The 22964-nt window shown below is 46.7% G+C and overlaps 1 protein-coding gene across 1 annotated transcript in view; it reads right to left on the bottom strand.

Moving 5' to 3' along the window:
* The window catches only part of Ptprg (protein tyrosine phosphatase receptor type G), a 708866-nt gene that overhangs the window by 62319 nt on the left and 623583 nt on the right, over positions 1–22964 (bottom strand). Inside the window, exon 13 of the mRNA XM_071619197.1 lies at positions 14275–14407. Coding sequence (XP_071475298.1) covers positions 14275–14407 — 133 coding nt within the window. The remainder of the gene's footprint in view (positions 1–14274; positions 14408–22964) is intronic.

Here is a 22964-nt window from a genome sequence, read left to right as displayed (position 1 = left end):
ATAAAACATTCAAGTGATGTTCAAGAGTCCCTTTCTTAAGATGAGCTCTTTGCACAGCTGGGCTGTAATCCCAGTGGCTCGGGAGGCCGAGGCAGAAGGATCATGAGTTCAAAGCCAGCCTTAGCAATTTAGGTCCTAAGCAACTCAGTGAGACCTTCTCAATAAAATATAAAAAAGGGCCTGGGATATGGCTCAGTGGTTAACTGTCCCTGGGTTCAAACCCTGGTACCAACAACAACAACAACAAAAAAGGAACTCTTTGAATCTAAAGCTATAAAAGGGAGGGGGGACCTATTAAAGTTTTTATCCTTCCAGTTTTGAAAATGTTCTAGAAATAAGTAAACATAATAAAATAGTTACATTACCCAGGCCAGCAATCATTTACTCCTTCTCTATAAGGCCAAAACTGCACCGTACTGTTTGAAAGAAGACAGGTCATGGACTTTCTCATTAATCTGTCACAATTCCTTTATTATATGGTCTCAGATATCATAGGTATATCTGATCATAATGCACAGAAATTTTGTCTCAATATTCTGATTTATTTACTACCAGTGGACACAAATCATCCATGTAAAATTCCAAATGTAAGTCTTATAAATTGAAAGTAAAGATACTACTACTCATGACATAATACTAGTGAATTAGCCTACTTATCAATATTAAAAGATTATCATATTAATAGTATACAGTTTGCCTAAGATAAGCCTTACATAAATATTATCAAGAGGCTCAAGTGTGGTGAGTAAGATTATGAATTCATGACTTCTTAACATTTGTTGTAAGTCTCTCCAGGACAACGAATTTTCAAAGTATTCAAACTGTCTAGAACACATGCACTTTTGCTTATAAAAGTGTTCACCCTTCTTATGAAAAAGCACACACATTTGCTTCCCTCTCTCCCCCTTTCCTACTCTTCATTCCTTAATTATGAATAAATTCAGGTTTCAAAAAGATATTTTTCTCTTATACAGCTAAATACATGCATTTTTAAAAATTAAAAATAGCTCTAAAACATGCAAACATCTGAAAATTTGGAAAGAAAATGGATGCAGCACACACAGACACACAAACACAGGGTACCCCAGGATATACCAGTCTAGAGACACCCCCCCCACCCCCGCCGCCACTGCCAAACAAAGTGAAGCAAGCACACGCATTACTCTACTGCTACCAGCTACCGGCAGGCTGAGCTCATATTTACAAGGCTTATTTTCAAGGGTTGGAATACAACAGGGGAGTTTCAGCTAGAAGACTTGAATCCCCAAGGCAACAAAACAAAAATTCCACAAGCCAGTCCCAGCCATCAAGACCCCCATTAAGCTTGACCGCCCCTCACCTGCTCCCCTTCTCTCCTCTCTCCCCAGAAGAAGGCACTTCATGGAAACGTCTGGGAAAGCCCTTGGACTTTATTTTGTTACACCCTCTAAACAGACAAAAACAAAAGAGAACAGGTGTAGAAGACAGTATTTCCAGTCAGCCACCATGAGCCCCACACAGGCCCTCCCCTTCCCTCTTACACCAAGATCCCCGTTTTCAGGCCTCCTTGGGATTCCCCCCATCAAAGGAGGAAGCTCACAAACAAAGATGGTGTGTTTGAGGAAGATCTCTGATGCTGAGACAGAAATGTGAAATGCAAACTTTGCTCTAATAGCATCTTATTTATCAGTAGGCAGCATTATTCTGGTATTAACAGAGGCAAGGATAGTACCATCATGACCATGTCGTTCAGAGACCTCCTCTTCCACCTTTGGCAGCTGCCCTGGCTAACAGGATGGCTCAGAATTCCATGGGAATGAACAGAACCTTGCAGGAATCTCCTGGGGACCATTTGGGCCTCCTTCCTGCTACGGTTCCCTCTCAATTTCATACCATTAGACCAGTGGTCTGGGGTTTCATCTTTTCCCCATGCGTTCCTGTGGTCTCTGGCCACCTTCCAGATTCACAATACAGATTGTAGAATACATAAGGGACGCATCTCAGGGAGATGGGGACAGCAATTGGCAAGATATTACTATATATAAAATCCTATATTTAGTTTCCCTTTAAAATTTAAATAACCATAGCATATGACACTGAGCTACAGACTTTGAAAAATGTACATATTCCACAGAATACCTGAAAGTGTCTGTTCAATTATACTTGATACCCCAAACCACCTGGGTTATAGGATTTCATATTACAATGATTCCTATTCTTTCTCCAAGTTCATCAGCTATAATGGATGCTCTGCTGAATCTTGCATCAGGTAGGTAGATGCAATATTGAGTCACTTCTTGCTGTTTAGCAGCTTTTCACTTCGAGGAATGAACAGCTTCTAGTTATTCCATATTAGGTTTTTCTCACTTCATAAATGTTTTCCTTTCTTTGATAATTATTAATTGTGCATGGGGTAAAAGCACTTGGCACAGGCACCAGAATTTGGAGAAGCCAAAACTTGGGAGTATGACTACAAAGTGGGAGGGACTGCTGTAACTCAGAACTTCTTGTCTCCCTCTGTTGAGAACATTCCGGAACTACACCACTGTCCCCCTAAACGTCACGGATATGCCGTGTGGCTCCGAACATTAATCTGAAGAAATCACGAGTGTGTTGGAATGTTTTTACAAATTTTCATAAAAACTTGAAATTTGCAGCTTCCTCAAATATTTAGACTTTTTCTCAACCCTTAGCCCTACTCTGAATTCTGCCAGATTCACTCTTACGGGAGTTTTGGAGCGGAGCCGGCTATCTCCGCAGCTTTTCCTCACATACAATCACAGGCGCTTCAAACCACCACCCGCAAACTGACAACACTTCGCGGAGAAGCAAATGCCACACCATCAATAGCTAATGATCACGGGGGCTACCTGAGCAAATGCGAACCATCAACCCTGGGAGAGAAGGCATGGGATTCTGAGAAATTCAAAGAGGTGGCTGCTCACCACACAACATCCAGGGAGTTTCCCTTTGCTGAAAAGTGAGCTTGCTTCAAGGATGTTATCCATCTTCCCTAAGAGTGGGTCCAGTCTTTTAAGTATCATGGAGCTATGTTTAAACAGCAGCCTTCAGCTGTGTCTCCTGCCCTGCTTTTGTCTAATGACTATGTGTTAGCCTGTTCCAAGAGCTTCCACTGGCATCTCAGGGCCAACTCGACAGCAGGGGGCCGGTTACTATAACAACTGACAGCTCTCTTGAATTCTGAAAGGCCCCCGAGTAGCCATTTGGGAAACAGTTATTGAGCAAAAAGTTGCCTGGGATCTGTGGCATTAGCTGCCACAATCTCTGTGCATATTTGTATGGAGGCAAAAAAAAAAAAAAAAAAAAAGCAGCCACCTCCTGGAACAGCTGGGGACCTCCAAGGCTCCCCTCCCCCATTCCGGTTAGCATCTCAGAGCAAGACAGTTTAACACCAGTGTCATCACAAACCCAAACCCTCTGAACAAGCCATCTTCTGGCATCATAAACCGTGCTCTAGTTCTCCTTACTGGCTTGACACATTATCAGGCTTTTAAGAGCTGAATGGTAAAAAATTATTCCTAATGATTTAAAAAAAGAAAAAAGGTCTTGAAATATGGCCACAAGTTCAAGTTCCAGGAAGAGAGGGGTTGCACAGGCAGCCACTGATTTTAAAAGTGGGGCAGGGAGTTGGAAGGGGAGATGCCCAGTACATCCATGGGTCATTGAATGAGGTCTTATGCTGAAAAGATAGACGTGATCACATAAAGCCACCAAAAGTTATTCTTAGAAAGTCTGATCTTTCTCAACATGAAAACAGTTTTACGAAGACCTACCTTTCCATTCTTATTCTCCCAGCACAAGATGACACTGGACAACTAGAACTGAAAACCCTGTGCCTGTGTACGCACAGAATCCCCTGGAAAAGATCCCGATCATTCTTGTGGAAGTAGCCTTTGCTTTGCATACAGGAAGGGCGTCTAGAGGAGTTTGGCCCCTGGTGATATTCAATGTGCCAGGACTGAGCGCTTCCAGGTCATTGCTCACAGCTGCCTGACTAAACATTTGTCCTTTTTCTTTGTTCTGCAAAAGTCAGAACCCAAACAGCCACTCCTCCAGGAAGCCCTCCCTGACTCCCGCTCCTTCCCACCACACTCTGGCTAAAGTTAACATCCTGGAGCACATGGTTTCCCTTATCACCACCGCAGCCAGGGGAGTTGAATGTAACCACCCACAGGGGCCAGGTGTCAAAGAGCTGTGAGGGCAGAGGCTGGCAGACTAAAGAACCAGTGTCCCTTGCAAAGGGGCCACACACTCAGCTCCAGCCAGCCCAACAGTCCAGCAGGGGCAATGAGGACTATGTTGCCAGACCTTCTGATTTGCCACATGAACCCACAAAGCTGGGCTTTCAAGTCGAGTCTTATTTCTAAAATAATTCAAAAACTTAAAATGATCAGCTGAATAAAACTGGCTGGGAGACCACTGGTTTGGAGTTTTTGACCTTTATTTGGGATGATCTTTATTTACCTGCTCATCTACTCCTTCAAGCTATATATATAAAACCCCCTGCAAGAAAGGACCCCTCGAATGAATCTCCTCCAGTGCCGGGCACAACGAGATTCATAAAAAGTGGTGGATGAATGAACAAAGGGAGGACTAAACAGGCCAGCCACACAATACAAAACCCCAGGCGTGAGGAACTCCAAAACCTGCGAGCTGCATCCTCCCAGAAGGAGAAATGACCTACATTTCTCTAGGGGGACAGGGGTGAAGGGCTCCCTGATGGCTTGCTCACCGCCCGTGGCTGCTCCAGGATTCAGTAACGTAGCATGTGCTTTGTGTTAATCCAACCATCACTAGTGGTTTCTATTAGCAGCGTTTCCCCTTTGCTATCCCTCCAATGTCACCTGCTTAGGGAAAGCCATTCTTATTGCACTGTATGCAAATGAAGAATAATCAGGCTTTCCTGGGGTGGAATTGGAGGAAACATCTAATCCAGACCCATTCATTGGCAAGCCGACATTTGAAGTTTCGGCCACAGAGCAGATGGGTGTCGCTGCTGCTACTGTGGGAATACAGGAGGGATCTGCGTTCCAGTGAGGCACTGTGGTCAGTCATCCTGCGGGCCCGAGAGGCGTGTCACCACATGCCCACACTCCACTTCCTCGCGCATCTGTCTGTTTGCCCAAGTCTCTGTTATGCCAACACGAATCCCCCACACATTTGCGGTTTGCATCCCTTTGTATTTATTACACTCTGTCTCCCACTGAACATCCAGGAAAGAAAAAAAATTGCAGTGTCAACAGAACTCACTTGTGTTCACGAACAGCATTCCTAATGAAGAGGCACCATGCACAACAAAAATCTCTAAAAGTCTAAAGAAGGGACTCAGACTAAAAGAAACCCTTTTCTATGGGCTCGTGTGGCTAAACTGGTGTTGATGGATTTGTCAGATTTACAGATGGCTCAAGTGGGACGTGCATTTTCCAGATCAGTTTTTTGGAACAGGGTACCTCAAGGCTGCCCAGGCTGGCCTGGATCTTGCAATCCTCCTGCCATGGTTTCCTGAGTAGCCGGGATTACATGTGTGCACTACCTTGCTCAGAGCATGCAACCTTTCTGATATCAAATTTAAAAAAACTTGGTGTCAGATGTTACAATTTCCACATAGTTTCCAGTTCTCTGTCCCAGGACCCATGTAGTTAGCTCATACTTATGTGAGAAGTAAAGCTGGTTTATGCTTTTGGGAAGTCCTTTTCCAAGTTATGGTTAATAAAATACTAAATTTATCATCAAGGAAACTGACCAGCTGGGACTGAGACCAAACAGGTTATATTATACAACATCAAAACCTTCTCAGACTAATGAAGATGTCACCAAGTAGATACATCCTTATTTAGCTTCCAGAATACCTAAGAACACAGTTGGTCCCTGAGGTTTTCTTCCACTGATCTTGGCAATTCTAAACCCCAAGTACATACTGGTGACCACCATAATGAGAAGGTGGCGCAGAAGTGAGTTCATCTTCCTGCAGGGTTTTTTTTGTATGTGTGTGTGTATGTGTGTGTGTGTCGGGGGGTAACCAGGGATTGAATCCAGGGACACTTAACCACTGAGCCACATCCCAACCTTTTTATTTTTGATTTTGAGACAGGGCTAAGTTGTTTAGGGCCTTGCTAAAGTGCTGAGACAGGTTTTTGTTTTTAAATCATTTTTTATTATTTATTTTTTTAAAGCTGTGGATGGACACAATACATTTATTTAATTTATTTATTTATTTTGATGTGGTGCTGAGGATCAAACCCAATGCCTCATACTTTTGAGGCAAGGGCTCTGCCACTGAGCCACAATCCCAGCTCCTCAGAGATTTTGAACTTGCAGTCCAGCCTTCCAAACTCCTGCAGCGTCTTTTTGACAGGTGAACACATACAACTGGAGCTGGCTGTGGAATGAAGCGAATGCTTTCCCCCAGGCATGCTACTCCCTCATCTGAGGCAAGATAATGTGATGGAGAAGATAGCAGGCGAGGAAAAATCAGACTAGTTGGGTTCAAGCCCAGGATCCAGAGATTAATACTGTGACTTGGGCATATCACCTTATTTTACCAAGCATTAATCTTCCAATGTACAAAATGGACATAATACTAACCACTTCCTAAGATATGCATGCCAATTAAGTGGGAATATTATCTGCTAAACACAGGTCTAGGATGGTGAAAATTCAATCGAAGGTTTTTGGCTAGCCAGGTCTTAAGATGTACAAAGCCACTTCAAAGGCACAACTTGGCTCACCATAAGGAAAAGAGCTACCTTGGAATGCAACTTCCTTTAGGATTCCAGGAAAAAAAAAAAAATCTTTGCAATCTGCATAATTCTAAGTGCACACAAATGCCCTTTTCATAGCAGCTAAAACTCTTCTACAGCATGCTGGTAATGAACACTCAAGCACATGGACTGTACACCAGGCACTTAGCTCCTCTACCAGCATCTACCTCAAATTATGAAAGCAGATCAAAAAGGAACTTTCCCCTAATTTTCCTCTCATCTCTGAGTGGCAGCAGCTACGCAGCTCCAAGTGTTTTCAGGAACATTAATGCCACAGAAACAGCTTGTCTTCATAAGGCAGGGGATCCAACTCTTGGAATATGCTTTCTATTAATTCAGAAGGTGTATGGTTACCATCTTGAATAGTAAGGCCACAGTGGCACACTTCAGAAACTACTGAGTTGATTTCTTCTTCATTTTTAAGAGCTCTGAATGCTTTCTAATTGCTCTGAATCATTTGCAATAGCTTGGAAACATTGCATGACTGAGGTAGACTACAATATTTACCAGGCACACAACAGGGCACTCTTTGCAGAATGAGGCAAGCTCCTTTAACTGTTCGTTTATTTTATTTTTATTAGCTACCCACCACATTTCTTCCTAGCTTCTTCACTGCAACTTCTTCCTCATTATGGATTCTGGATCCTACATCTCTTCAAGGTAGACCTTTGCAAGGACCATTCAAAAGACAAATGCAGCAGGCTACCTGTAACATCCCTGCCCAAAGTATTAGAAAATACATTTATATCTCTGGGGGAAGAGTACCCCCCTACAGTGTTGGTGGGACTGCAAACTGGTGCAACCCATCTGGAAAGCAGTATGGAGATTCCTTAACAAACTTGGAATGGAACCACCATTTGACCTAGTTATCCAATTCCTTGGTATACCCAAAGGACTTAAAATCAGCATACTACAGTGATGCAGCCACATTAATGTTTATAGCAGCTCTATTCACAATAGCTAAGTGATGGTAACCTAGGTTGGTTCCTTCAACAGATGAATGGACAAAGAAAATGTGGTAGAACAACAGAATATTAGTTATCCATAAACAAGAATGAAATCATGGCATTTGCTGATAAATGAATGGAATTGGAGGCATTATGCTAAGGGAAATAAGCCAATCCCAACAAACCAAAGACCAAATGTTCTCTGATATGCAGATGCTAACACACAATGAGGAGGAGGGGGAACAGAAGTTCACTGGATTAGACAAAGGGGAATGAAGGGAAGCGGGGGAATGGGAACAGTAAAGAGTAGAATGAATGAAACATAACTTTCCTATGTTCATATATGAATACACAATCAATGAAACTCCACATGTCCAACCACAAGAATGGGATCCTAATTAGAATAAGCTATACTCCATGTATCTATGATATGTTAAAATACACTCCACTGCCACATATATCTAAAAAAAAATTAAAAATTAAAGAAAATCCATTTCTTCCTATAGACCCACATTGCTGCCTGTCAAAATACTGCTCAATAGTCCCCCAGGGGACTCTTCGCTTGAAGTCTCCCAGATATACAAATACCTGAGATTTGTACCCATACTTTTGGGTTCTGACCATGTATGAAATAAGGAGATTAATGACTGGTCCCCAACATGGTCACTTTCAGGAAACACACTGAATGCAGTGACGTCAATGGGCCTCAGTGTTTAAGGCTCTCTGATCCAGTGCTTCCCAAACACCAGGCACTCTCCTACCTCATCTGGTATCCCTGGGTGTGTGGCCATCTGGAGCTAGTGATGAGTGAATGGGAGCGAAATGTCCACTCCCAGGCCCAGCAGATGAAAGCCAGCTGCAATGTGGGGGCCACACACTCCCAGCAGAGGAGCCACTGTGGAGGACCTCAGAGCCCCATCAGTCTTTGAGAGGGTGTGCAGTTAGGCCACGGGTCTTCTTCTGCAGGGGCTGATGGAGTAAACTCAATACAGCCAGCTCTGAATTCACGAGGCTGCTCTCTGGGCTTCAAAGTCCTGCCCCTGGGTGGAGGTGGGGGCTGGGGTCACATCTTCAACCTAGTTACTCAGGCATGTCCTCCTCTGCAATTGCCTTCGCCCCATCAGGAGCATCACCCAAACCAATTTCATTAACTTGACTGTCACCCATTGCTTTTTTGGCCCAAAATGAATCTGCTCACTTTGTTAACCTACATTTATACTATATTTAGCTCTAAATGGATGACTTTTCGCTATTTCTAGGATGCTCTGTACAGCTGAGCATTCCAAAGAATACACTTGGAAGGAAATTCCAGAAGTTCCTGTCTATTGTTTTATGGAATGGTCCTATTACTAGAAATTGTGTACAGTAACACAATGTGATTACAGTTGAGGGATGGCATTTCTTGAAAACTGTAAACTTCATTTTATTAAAAACTTTTAAGCACCTCAGGACCCAGAATTCCATCTGCTCTGGTGGCAAATGTCTGTGCATCCATCTACCAGGCACCAGGAGAGGCATTTCCCACAGCAAACACCGAGTCCCCGTGGGAACTTGGGTGGCACGTTTCTTAAATCTATTTTGCAGAGGTGGAAACTGAAGCTGGTGAAGGAGCCTTCATCTGAGGCTGATTTTTACTGGCACCTCCCAGAATGCTCCGCTCAGGCATCATTGCCCAACCCCAGGCAATACTAACACCAAGAATACACAGCATATCTGTCTACATGCTTTATCTGTGTTTTACACTCCAAGTCAGCAAGTTTTCTTTACCTTCCTAGAACAATTGCTCCCCTTTGGGGATGGCAGCTCCAATTATGTACCCTCTCTGGCTACACGGTGATGAGTGTGGTACAAACCGTCTCTGAATCCAGGCTGTGACTCAGGACCCATGTTCCCCCTTAAACATGAGGCAAGGCCTCTCTCTGATCTGCCTTCCTGTACCTTGGACTCCTTCAGTGCCTTTCAATCATCCTCATGGCAAGGCATACATCCTTTTGGGTGGCATCCAATGCCTTCCTGATCTGACCCTTGCTGTCCCACACTCTGCTCTCGTGACCCACATCTGCTTGTAGGAGGCCAGGCTCTCTCTAGTGTCACCTCTTTATGTGCTCCTCCCTTGGCTTACATCTTCAAGGCTGGGTTGAAGCCCTTTTCCAAAAACTCTTCACACTCATCCATGTCTTCCAATGACTGAGGGCCAAAGGACATCAACCCTGAATCACCAGGCCCAGCACAATGTATGGCAGGACCTCTAAGGATTGCATAAATAATAAAAGGTTGAAAATGGGTCCATGCTCATGCAATAGCACAAAATGCTTTATGATTTCTTAAATATCAAAATACTGAGCCAAACATTCTAAAGTAGCCTCATTTCTGGGCCAGGATGGTCCTTTGTAACCCCTTCTCCAGTTTTAAGTCCCTGGTTTTCATGGAAATGGCACTGACTCATTTTGGACACATGCGTACATACACACATTTTGGGGCAGAGTTAAATTTAAGATATAGGCCCAACAAGCACAGAGGCCCGATTCTGGGGATGGACAAATGGTGTAAGTCATTCCTGAGCAATGCCATCTTAGGACTTACTTGGACCTTTTTTGGGGGGTGGAGTGGGAGATTGAACCCAGAGGCACTTAACCACTGAGCCACACCCAAAGCCCTTTTTAATATTTTATTTAGAGACAGGGTCTTGCTGAGTTGCTTAGGGCCTTGCCAAGTTGCTGAGGCTGGCTTTGAACTCACGATCTTCCTGCCTCAGCCTCCTGTTAATTGGACTATCAAAGGAAACATCTCTTTCCACGGGAATGGAGAGATGTCAGTCGCACATGGGCCAGAGCTCACCATGTGTTGAAACAGGCCGAGGCCTGCTTCAGAGAACAGATCCCAGAAACAGACTACACCAGCCCAATGCCTCCTGTTCTTGTTCAACCTTCCAATTCCAACCAGGCCTGACATTCCTGAAACTTCCTACTCCATGAATCAACCAACATATTCCTGTTCTGTGTGCTTAAGGCAGTGTGAAATGGATTTTTGTCAGACTGCAACAGAAAAGGGTTCTGAGCAATATGGTATGAGACAGTACTGCCCAGTGCCTGGTCCACAGCAGGTATTCAACAAATGTTAGTTCCCTTTCTCTTCCCAGTTCAAAGAAAAGGGTTAGACACTGTACCCTGCACACAGATTCGTAAGAGCCACATGGGATGGTACCATCCAAGTATTTGGCCCTCAAAAAGGACCCACTGAACGAACGTCAGCGAGCACTGACATCCTCATACAGTGGAACACGGGTGGGGAGACAGAATTTAGAGAGCCTGGGTTTAATTTCTCACTGTTTCTCCCATTGAATCGCAGTGTCAACGACTCCAAGTGAACTCACCCAGCATTCTGAAATGCTAGCCGCAAACGATCAGGCCCTGGTTGCGGTAGAAACTGCTGTCGCTGGGAGCTGGTGCCAGACCTGCTACCCGAGGAAATGACCCAGGAGGCTTTGCTCTGCCTCCATGCTCTACTTATGTCAAGTCTACTTGCCAATCACCCACTCCCACTGGGCCTCAGAAGGCAGAAGGGAAACAGTGGAGTTCCAGCTTCAACAATGCACAGCCAAAGGGACACGCACGTCTCTTCCGCAAGTGCCAATTCTCGACGTGAGCTCCCTAGCGCCGCTTCTTCCACATTAATAAGGAAAAAGTTGGACAGAAAAAAAGGGCCCTTGTCTCCTCCAGGCTTAGCCAATGCACTGACACTAATTCAGTTTTATTTTCTTTGTGTAAGAATTTTTCTGTTTTGCATTGATTTTTGTGCTACTGGCACTAAATTTGGTAAAAGCCCCAATCCAGACTCTACTGATGAGGGCGAAAGCTCTGGCTAGTTGAAACCAAGCTATGTATATAATTTTGGAAAAATACAGGCGTATGAATGAGATTTCCCCCCATATTTTGTATATAATCTTTCCCTAGAAAACTTGTGTATACACATACATATATGCACACATGAGCATGTGCTCACATACCCCATTATAAAATTATTCTGAGCAGGAGCTGTTAATATATTTCCCATTTTAACTGAGGTTTTCAGGAGTCTCAACAGCTGTTTTCTCAAGGGAGGGCACACCTTGAGCAGTAGGGTTTTAAAGCCGTCTTCACCATGTCCATGGCCATATAAGAAGGAGGTGCAATAAACGCTTGTTTTTTGGACCTTTGCCTGCTAGGTTCATGGTCCTCCTTGGCCCCCGTGATCTGCTCAGGAATAGACAGAAGACCCAAGGCGGGCTGATCAGAAACAGTCCTGAAGAATTTGCGAAAGTACTGTGTACAAGATGCTTCCTTTAAGCTCAAATTGCTAAACGAGGGTCACTAGTGGCAGATTGCTGCGGGATCTCTGTGCTCCACAAAGGGAGAGGCTGAGACCTAAGCCACAGAGCCGGGAGCTGGGCATGCGGATCTTTAACTTCCCACACTCACCTGGATGCACTAGCAGGCTCCAGACAAATATTTGTTAGCAAATCACTATTTGCTGGAGAGGGGATGTCAGGGAGTTTATCTTCCTGTGCTCCCTGGACACCAGGCACTTCACAGTCCAGCACTAGCAGCCTTGAGGTTACTACTGGACACCTGGGGGAGGCCCGAGAGGATCCTTTTCTTTTCTTTTTTTTTTTTAATATTTATTTATTTAGTTAGTTAGTTCTCGACAGACACAACATCTTTGTTGGTATGTGGTGCTGAGGATCGAACCCGGGCCACACGCATGCCAGGCGAGCGCACTACCGCTTGAGCCACATCCCCAGCCCCAAGGATCCTTTTCTTACCCCCTGATCTCAGTGACTGAGAACAGACCCCAGGACACACAGCCAGCCCGTCAGCACATTCTGTTGATCCCACCTTTAGGATATATCTATGTGTTATTGCTGCTCACCACTTGCACAATCTCACCAGGGCCCTGGCCACGTCCTCCACTGCAGGGTTTCCCTGATGGACTCTGCTTCTCCCCTGGCTCCTCTTCAATCTATGTTTAGCATAGCCCCCAAGTAATCCTGAAGTCAGATCACAATACCTTTCTACACCCAATCACACTTATGTCAAGGTCAAAGCCTATGTGTTAACAGTGGTCCCCAGGCCTTCTGTGACCTGATCCTCCTCTGCCCTGACTCTTCCCGACACCCTCTTCTACCACTCTCCCTCTGGGCTCAAGTGCTCCAGCTATATGCACCCACTGGGGTAGTTCTGCTCCATGCCAGCCATGCTTCTGCCTCAGGGCCTTTGTACTTCTCTTTCTTCTGTTTGGAATGTGCTCCAGATGGAGCTCATTTGATCTCATTTAAGTCTTCCCTCAGGTATCACTGGCCAGTTAGACTGCTCTCGACCACTCTGAACACTCACCCCCTGCCCCAGCATGCCCCCTCCTCTTTCCTGAGTTTTCCCCATTACACGCCTAACAGCTCAGGAACCGTAAGTTTTAATTATTTGCGTGGTTTATCACCTGTCTTTTCCATTAAGATGCAAGCTCTGTGAGCGCAGGGATTTATGTCTGGCTCTGCTTTTGTATCACCAGGGCCTAGAGGACTAGCTGCCACATGGAAAGGGCTCAAAATTAACTGAATGAATGAGAGGGAGGGATGAAGATATAACCCTGTTTGTCATTGGAGACACATTTAAGGTACAGGGCGGGAGCTGCCTATATTCATTTGAGAAGTGCCAAGCAGGCCAGCCTGCCTCAGCTGAGCTGGCTGAGGCTGTACAGCTGAAAAACCAGAACTTCAGCATAACTTGCAAGCTGGCTCCACAGGGTGCATCAGAAATCACTTCAAAGAAGACAGAAATGGAAGGATGGCTTACAATCCACCTTTTTTTTGGGGGGCGGGGGGTGGTACTGGGGATCAAACCCAGTGGTGCTTAACCACAGAGCCACATCCCCAGCCATTTTTTAACATTTCATTTAGAGACAGGATCTCCCCGAGTTGCTCAGGGCCTTGTTAAACTGAGGCTGGATTTGAACTCTCAATCCTCCTACTTTAGCCTCCAGAGCTGCTGGGATTACAGGTGTGCACCACTGCACCTGACTATAGTCCGCCATTTTAATCTCCTAGGTCAAATGCCACATACCGTGCTGAATATTTTCCTAACACCCGCCCCCCACCCAGTGTAATTTTTGGCAAAAGGTTAGGAAAAAAAATTTTAATGTGAAGAATTTTTATTAGCTGGATATAACAAAATAAAGCCTGGTCTCAGAGACACCAGAAATACCCTGAAATTTATTAACTCATTTTGCAGGTTCAGAAACCCAGACTCAAAGTGGAGATGGGATTTGAATCCAGCAAGCAGCAGAGTTGGGGCTTGAACAGGAATCTCCCCGATTCTCCAGCAAAACGTCTTTGGCAAAAAGTCCCAGAAGCGTACCCCAAGTCCCTCACCCTGAGAGGTGGCTCTGGCCCCTACTGTCTCCCAGAGTCAACAGGGTCTCCCAGGTGAGAACACTAGAAACAACGCAGCTGTCTCAGATTTTCTAAATGCCGAGGCCCCGGGGTTCTCCTCCCCAGTGAGGAGCACCTGGCCAGCACCCGCTGGGCCACTTACCTCCAGTAAACGAGGACGGCAATGAGGAGGATGAGGCACAGGAAGGTCAAGGCTGACACCACAATCAGAGGGATGATCCACTCCATCCTCCCAGGAGAAGGGCGGCTGATCATTCCTGAGGTGTTCTTCTCTGCTGCAAAGAGAAACCATCCCAGTTAGAGGACAGAGGCCAGCGGAGCTGGGCAGCCAGAACACAGTGCGGAGTTCCACATCCAGTTCTGTCTGGTTTCCGGAAAGCTGGGTGGCCCGCTCTGGGCTGCCCTGTGGCAGGCAGGTGGGGTGGAGGAGAACATGCACCTCTCTCTATTTCCTCGCCTGTCCCAGCCCCAGGACAGCCGTGCCTCACCTGCAGGGTGTATTCTCCAATGGCCAGAGGGACGGATCTGCTGGTGGAGCTGAGGATGTTTTTAAAGAGAGGGGTGTGGAAGGGATATGCAGCTAGACTCACAGAGTGCTACCCACACTGAGGGGACTCTGGCACACTGAGCAAATGCGGTGAAGTCTCCAGGAAGGGACAGGAAAGGGCCACTGGAGCGCCTCCAGGGTTCCCCATGCGGGCAGGAGCAACACCACACCACCATGGGTTCTGCTATCGGGACCAGGATAGGCAGCTGGGACTACAGGGCCACCTCGCTCCCCTTTCCTAAAGTGACTACACCCCGATTCTATTTTGGGAAAGCACCTCTCCCTAGCAGTCACGGTGGGGCGTCCCAGGTAAATATGGGTCTCCCTGCTCCCCTGGCTGAGGGTGTGTTTGGCACTCTGGCCCTGGAATCTCGACCAGTCCCAAAGACGGACCGACAGCACCCCCGAGGAGCTGGGGCACCGCGATATCTCGTCCTGTTGATTTCCACCACCCAGATCCCCAGCCCTCCTGTCTCTCCCTGAGTTCTGGCACCTACCCGCGTTCCGCTCAAGGGCTCCAACACAGTGAAAGATGGGGAGGCACCCCTCGCTCTCCTCGCAGCACAGGACCATCTCTAAGTAGCAGCCGCAGTCTCGGGGTCTCGGGAAAAGTCTACCCACTGGCTCAGGGTTCTCCCTGCTCAGGTGATACCTCCTACCCGGGCAGCTCCTTCCTCCACCTCTCCAGTAGCTCAGCAGGAAATCCTATGCTCTTTTGAAGGGCAGGGCCTGGGAGTGGCCAGGTGTCTGCAGTGCAGGTCAGATGCGGGATTGGAGGAGCACAGGTGCGCAGAGCCCACCCCCGCAGGCGGGAGGCAGGAAGCAAAGGTTAACCAGGAAGCAAAGGTTAACCGGGACTGCAGGGAGAAGCCCCCCTCAGGATCCCTAAGCTGCCTCCCGGCTGACCTGGGCTCGCAAAGATTCCATCTGCTCTGCAAAAATGAGGCCAGTGCGCCACCAGCCCGCGGTGTCCCCCTGCAGGATAGACTAAGTGTACGGCTAATCAGGCTGGGTTTCCAAGGGAGAGAAGGTGGGCTGAGCGGGAAAGACATAATTGATGTCAGATGCAAAGACTTAAAGAGCAAGACTCCCCGAGTCACAGGAGATGCATTGCAGTGATTCCCAGGGTTCCTATAGTTACTTCACACCCAACACCTTCGAGGATTCAGTTGGGGCCCTATTTCCAGGTAAGAAGATAGAGTTGGGGGGGGGACACACTGATTACAAGCCACCCAAGAGCACCTTACTCAACAGGACCTTTATAAAAGAACCAGTGCCTAAAAAAAATAAAAGTACTAATGGCTGCTCATTTCGGTCAACTCCAATTTTAAACTAGAAACACATTTGCCAGGCTCCTGTTTGTTGGTCAGGATGCTATACTCTAGGGACCCAGGGGCACCTCTGTGCCCATGAGGCAGGTGTCACTTGAAGGAGACGGGTGGGCCTCTGAACCACAGCCGAACACAATACATGTGGCACCAGGGGAAACCATGTCCCCTCAGGGGCTCCAGGAAGTGAGGGTGAGATCTGAAGGATGAAGGGTGCCAGTCAGCTTGAATGTCAGGGAGTAGGGGTGTCCCGGAGAGAGCATGCCATTCAAAGGAGGGCCAGTAGGAGGAGGGGAACCCAGATGGAGACTGAGAAGCCAGATGAGCCAGGGTCTCGGAGGGAACTGGTTTTGGCCCTAAGGGAGGCGGACGCTCCTGCAGGGCATGAAGCCCGGGCAACACACAGCTCCTGGCCACTTAATGTTCTTATTGCAAAGCAATGGCGACTGGCCAGAGAAACTAGAGTTGCAAATGAGAATAATTTTGTGGGGCCCCAGTAGGGGTCGGCGCAGCCAGGCAATTATCTGGCTGGAGATGGGGGCGTTTCCAAGACCTGGAGGTTCTGATAATGGAAAAAAATGTCAGGAGGGTTGACGACATAGGCCACAGGTCCAATTAGCTCAGTATCTACCCTGGGCAGCCCTCAGGTGCAAGGGGTCTCGCAGGGTCTTTCCCACTCCCTACAGAGGATTCTTGCCTGTGCTACTGCTGGGTAGAGGGAGATGCAAACTCCCTCTTTTACATCCTAAACCACTGAAAAGGACTCTTGGCCCAAATCATCCTTCACACAATTTCCACTCTTTGGACATATCGGCTCCATGCTATTTTGGCCATCCTAAAAGCATCTGGTGTGAGGATCAGGGGCATGGTATGTTGTCCCTGAAATCACACATCTGTCTAAATGGCAGTGGAGGAGGCCTCGAGTTGGCAACAATTTGTAGTGTGAGCAACTTAAGGAAACCATCTGACAACAGTTGCATTTTTTTTTTTTTTGGTACCAGAGATTGAACCCGGGGGTGCTTAACCACTGAGCCCCATCCCCAGCCCTTTTCATATTTTATTGTGAGACAGGGTCTCACTGAGTGGCTTAGGGCCTCACTGAGTTGCTGAGGCTGGCTTTGAACTTGCGGTCCTCCTGCACAGCCTAACAATTGGATCTTGACCCTGCCTTATGGCAGGCGCTGGATTTGCTGGCACGAGGGCCAGAGCATAGTAGGGGTGCTACAGGGTTTCCATGTGGGACGTGATGAAACCAGTTTTATTTCCACATTCACAGCATTGCTTTGCGCTCGTGGTAACAGGGGCCTGGAACTGGATTCCATCTCCAGGCGACCCACTACCAGAATCTGCTCCTGTCCCTCTTGACGAGCTCCGCATAGCCTCAGGAAGACCCTGAGTCCCTGGACAGGGAGAGCAAGGCCTGCCATCCCACCCTGGCCTCCTCTCCTGTCCCACCTTCTGTGTTCCAGCCACGCTCGCCACGTTGGTGACCACGCTGTGTTCCAGTCTCCCCTCTGCCTTGCCCCTGATATTTCCTCTGCCAGGAATGACTGTGCCCTCTGGCCCCTGGAGGCTCTTAATGACCCCTCAGTCCTGGCTTGAGAGTCACCTTTTCTGTGAGGACTCACTAAGTCCTCAGGCTGTGCTATCTCTGGACAGCCCAGGAGACTTGAGATCACAGGGTCAGTCTCTGGCTCTGCCCCTTTCTGTGTGACCTCTGACCTATAACTCCAACCAGCCTGGGCCTGAAGTTTGTCACCTCTAAAATGGGGTTAAAAGCACCTATTTCTTGTAATTGGGAAAATTCAATGAGAAGATGTACAGAGAATGCTTAGAAGGGTGCAGGGCCAAAGGCAAAGGATAAGCATGTACCACCGTCACCATCGCCTCATGCTGCTATTACTGTACATGTCACACTCCATCATGAGTATCCTTCTGTTACTATGGGTCCTCTGAGCAGGGCTGATCGACATCTGTATTTAGAACAGTAATATAGCTCTGCCTCCCACTCACTGTGCAACTCTAGGTAAGTGGCCTACCCTCTCTGTGCCTTAGTTTCCTCCTCTGTAAAAGCAGAGAATACTACAGCCCAGTGCACCGTGGTGGTGTGAGGATGGAGAGAGTATGTATAGAACACTCAGAAGGTTTCCTGGCTAACGTGAGCTGTTGTGACTGTCATCACCCCTGTCACCCCATGATCTGCAGCAGCATGATCATCATCACCGCTGCCTCTGTCACTGCTCTCTTTCTTCCTCACCAACATCCTAGCACAGCAACAGGCAGATGGCGGCGCTCACCGGGTGTCTATGGCATCTGACTGCTCCCTGAAACGCCAAGTGCATAAGTGACAGTCAGAAGTACTTCAGACGCGTGGGCCAGGAACTCAGGGGCTGCCTAGCTAGTGAAATGCTAGCACCTCCAAGTTGGCCCCAGATAAGACTGCACCGGAAACGTCTGTCTGCAGCACAGGCTGTGGCCCAATCCTGCCCCCAGCTGTCCCCGTGTCAACACCTCCAGAGACCCGAATGTACCAGAGGCATCCCCCACCTTTTATCTGTAGGGATACATTTCAAGACCCCGGTGGACGCCTGGAACTGCAGATAACACCAAACCCTGCACTGATACATTTACGATAAAGTTTAATTTATAAGTAAGGCACATCAAGAAATCAACAACAGTAAGAAAAAATAGAAGACTTGCAATGACATCATGGAATACAAGTTATATGAATGTGGTCTCCCTCTCTCTTGAGAGGGAGACCTTACTGTAAAGCAAGTCTTAGCAACCTCAGCATATGATTTTTCCCCCCCAATACCGAGAACTTTTAATTTCTGAAGGAAATACCTTACAGCTTCCCTTTGGCAGATCTGAATGGCCAACTTCCCTACTTTGTGCTTTGAGGTCATTACTAAAATCAGGGTTCCCTGAACACATGCACTGTGGTACTGCAGTCATTCTGATATTCAAGATGGTTACCGAGTGGCTAATGAAAAGGTGGATAGTATATACAGCATGGACACACTGGAGCAAGGAACGACTCCTACCCCTGGCCTGATAGGACAGCGTGAGATTTCCTGAGGCTACGCAGATTGTGTCCGATTTAAAATTGTTTATTTCTAGAATTTTCCACTTAAAATTTTCAGACCAAGATTGATGGCAAGTAACTATGGAAAATGAAACTGTGGGTAAGTCAGGGGACACCTGTATAAATCTTTCCCAGTACAACTGAAATAGTGTGCCATGAGGGTATGATCCTGTACTTCAGAGTCAGGCAGACCTGGACACAAATTCTGACTCAGGTCTGTGTGTGGTTTTGAGCTAATGACTTCCCATCTTGGAGCGTCTGGTCTCTCTTCTGTCAATGGGAGACATAGATTCACAGTTACCTTTCAGGAGATTCATGAGGATTAAATGAGATAATTTATGTGAAGATGACCGTAATTTATGGCTACATGATTTATAAGGCCATGTACAAAATAAAACCATGGGGTCCTTGTTCAAAGTTATTAGTTTCAGGAAGGGGACAGTATGGTGTAAAGGCAAACACAGAGCCCTTCTGAGTCCAGTGTGAGTGCCCAGGTCACAAAGCTGCTCCTGACCTGTCAGGCTCAGTACCTGACCCAGAGGAGGCACCTGGCAACGTTTACTTCCCTTCCATGGATCCAAGCAAGGGTCCTGAGAGGATGATAGATCTCACCCACTGCCAGGAAGAGAATGGGGAAAGTGATAGCAGCTGATACCCACCCCAAGTGCCTAGACTTGGATCTTCCTGCGGGATCTAGCTGTCTCCTGCAGGGTCCAGTAATTGGGCTTCCCAGTTACTAGATGGCTCGTCTCCCTTCATAATGCCCAAGCCCTGGCCTGAACAATCTTCTCTAGTTCATCTGGATTAGGCAGATTCCCCAGCAGGACTAGTCCTTCAATTCTTGTGTGCCACACACTGTGAAGTGACAACCCACAGATGTGTTTGGCACAGTACCAAGTACATTTATGCCCAGTAATAATTATTATATTGAGGGTGGGTGGATACTGAGGATTGAACTCAGGGGCACTCAATCACTGAGCCCCATCCCTAACCCCATTTTGTATTTTATTTAGAGACAGGGTCTTACTGAGTTGCTTAGGGCCTCACTGTTGCTGAGGCTGGCTTTGAACTCATGATCCTCCTGCCTTAGCCTCCCAAGTTGCTGGGATTACAGGCATGGCCACGACACCTGGCTTCAGTAATTATTTTTAAGTTGTGACTTACCTGCTGACATTTAAATATGAATTTACTTAACTATCAGCAATGGACGCTTCTACTGGAAATGCTGAAGGCTGACAACAAGAGCCTGAATTTCCACACGGCAAACACATGCTGGAACCAAGCAACCTACTCTCTTTGTTCAGACAGGGAGTCTAGCCAGTTTGCCGTAGTCCCCATTACTCCCCAACGTCACCCGCTGCATAGGCATTCTTTATCCCTGACTCTTATTGTCAGCTCACTCTAGCTGACCTACCTTCGGGGTGCAGGATGGTACCTGGACCCAATCAATCAGCAGAAAAGCACTAACTTAGGTCTTTTAAAAAGGCCTCAAGATCAAAAGCAAACATCCTGGTTTAATAAACTCCTGACCTTGACATCATTAACTTGGCTCAACACAAGAGGCTGTTTCTGCACACAGCACCTCAATTTATTTTGAAAGAGATTTTATTTTTGACCAATAGGAAATTAACCACGCTGTTTCTCTGCCTATCCAACAAGCAGCATTCTCCTCAACGAATGTGACATTTTCCACACCCTCTTCAGGCCCGCATCTCACTGATCTGTCCCTGAGGCCTGGACTCAAGAGAATGGGCCTACTTCAGAAAGGCGTCCAAACAAAACTTGAAGCAGAACATGAAGCATCTTTCCCTGAGCACATGCCGGAGGGAGGCAGGGAAGGTTCGAGGACCTCCCCCAAGCCTCGCCTCCTCCCAGTTTTCATTCCCAGCTTCCGGCAGGACCCAGTGAAGTGCTTCCATTCTGCTTTAAAAAAAAAAAAAATTTTAAGAGAGAAAAGAAAAACAGTTTTCAGTGGCATATGTCATCACTGAATTAATGTTGTTTGCCTTTTACTGGCTTGGCTCTCATCCCAGTAGAAGCAAATAAAAATGGAGTACAATGTACTGTCGATGCTCTGGGTGGCGATGCACGAGATGGACCCACTGAACCGTCTCCTGCCCCACGGTTAAGGGCTCAGCCTGGGCCACAGGGCAAGGACCTCTGTGTGTCAGGGATAAAAATAGCTTGGATCTGAGAGGGCACTGTCAAGAGCAGGGAAAAGCACGTTTCTGTGTCAGAGACATGAAGAGAAGGGCGGTTTGCACACTTGTGAATCTAGTGTCTGCTTCCATCCCAGGCAATGTTGCATTTGCTCTCAGTAGCACCTGTCATTAATAGCCACCCACTGGAAATGAGGATGGCTGCTTCTTTGTTTGACTGTGATTAAAAAAAACAAAACAAAAAAACCTGAGCACAGTGGCGCACACCTGAAATCTCAGCATCAGGAAGCTGAGGCAGGAGGAAGGCGAGTTCAAAGCCAGCCTCAGTAACTTAGTGAGGCCTTGACCAACTCAGTGAGATCCCGTCTCTAAATAAAATATAAAAAAGGCTGGGGATGTAGCTCAATGGTTAAACACTTCTGGGCTCAATCTCCAGTATGAAAAATTTAAAAAAAAACAAAACATAATATAAAATTTACCATTTAAGCACTTGTAAGTATGCAGTGTAGTAATGTTCAGAATATATCCGTGGTTGAACAACTTCATCTTACAGAACGGACACTACATTCATTAAACTACTCTCCATTCTTCCTTCCCCCAGCCTCCACCAAACATCATTCTACACTCTCATTCTACGAATCAGGCAGGCAGTTTCTGGAAATGGAATGGTATAGGATTTGTCTTTCCTGCAACTGGCTTATTTCTCTTTGCATGATGTTCTCAAGCTCATCCATGCCCCACCATGCAATGGGATTTCCCTTCACAGGCAGCATCCTAGTCCACTGGATATATACATGCCACATTTTGTTCATCCACTCATGCATGGAAGGCCACTTGAGTTGCTTCCACCTCTTGGCTATTGTGTAGAGCAATATGGACCCAGATGTGCAGATTTCTCTTTGAGATTCTGCTGTCAATCCTTCTGGGTCTCTGTACCCACAAGTGGAATTGCTGGATCACATAGTCATATTTTCAATGTTTTGAGGAACTGCTGTACTGTTTTACAGAGCAGTTACACCATTCTACCTTCCCACTAGCACAAAGACTTCTCCACATTTTTACCAACTGTTACTTTCTGTTGTTTGAATACAAGCCATTCTAACAGGTATGAAGTGATAAAGAAGCTCTTTTTTTTTAAACAGGGATCTTGTAGGTTTGCATATCTATTTTTTTTTTCATAAGTCAGCTTTTTGTTGCTGTGACCAAAATATCTGACCAGAAAAGTTTATTTGGGGCTCACAGTTCCAGAGGTTCAGGCCATGGGTGGCTGACTTCATGACAGAAGGGCACAGCAGAGGAAGATGCTCCACTGGTGGCACCCAGGGAGCAGAAAGAGGTGGGGACCACGGTGAAGATGAACCCTTCCATGGCACACCCCCAGTGACCCACCTCTTCCAGACACACCCCACCTGCCCACAGTTACCACCCAGTCAGACCATTCCAACTAAGATGCACTGATTAGATCACAGCTCTCACACCCCAATCATTTTACCTCTGAATATTTCTGCATTAACACAGGAGTTTCTGGGGGACACCTCATATCCAAACCATAAGCCATACGCTTACCTAAGCCAACTACTACAGAGAAATGGTTGCTTATTGATTGCAGATGCACATATTCTGCTGCAACCAGGCCTCGATCCCACTCCCATTTCCATGTGAGCCAAACTAGAGCAACTATTTGTCTCCACTTATTGGAGTCTGGAGTTATCC

This window comes from Marmota flaviventris, chromosome 1 (genome assembly GCF_047511675.1).
Source record: "Marmota flaviventris isolate mMarFla1 chromosome 1, mMarFla1.hap1, whole genome shotgun sequence".
Taxonomy (NCBI): Eukaryota; Metazoa; Chordata; class Mammalia; order Rodentia; family Sciuridae; genus Marmota; species Marmota flaviventris.
Note: the sequence above shows the minus strand (reverse complement) of the source record. Positions and strands in the feature narration are given on the sequence as shown.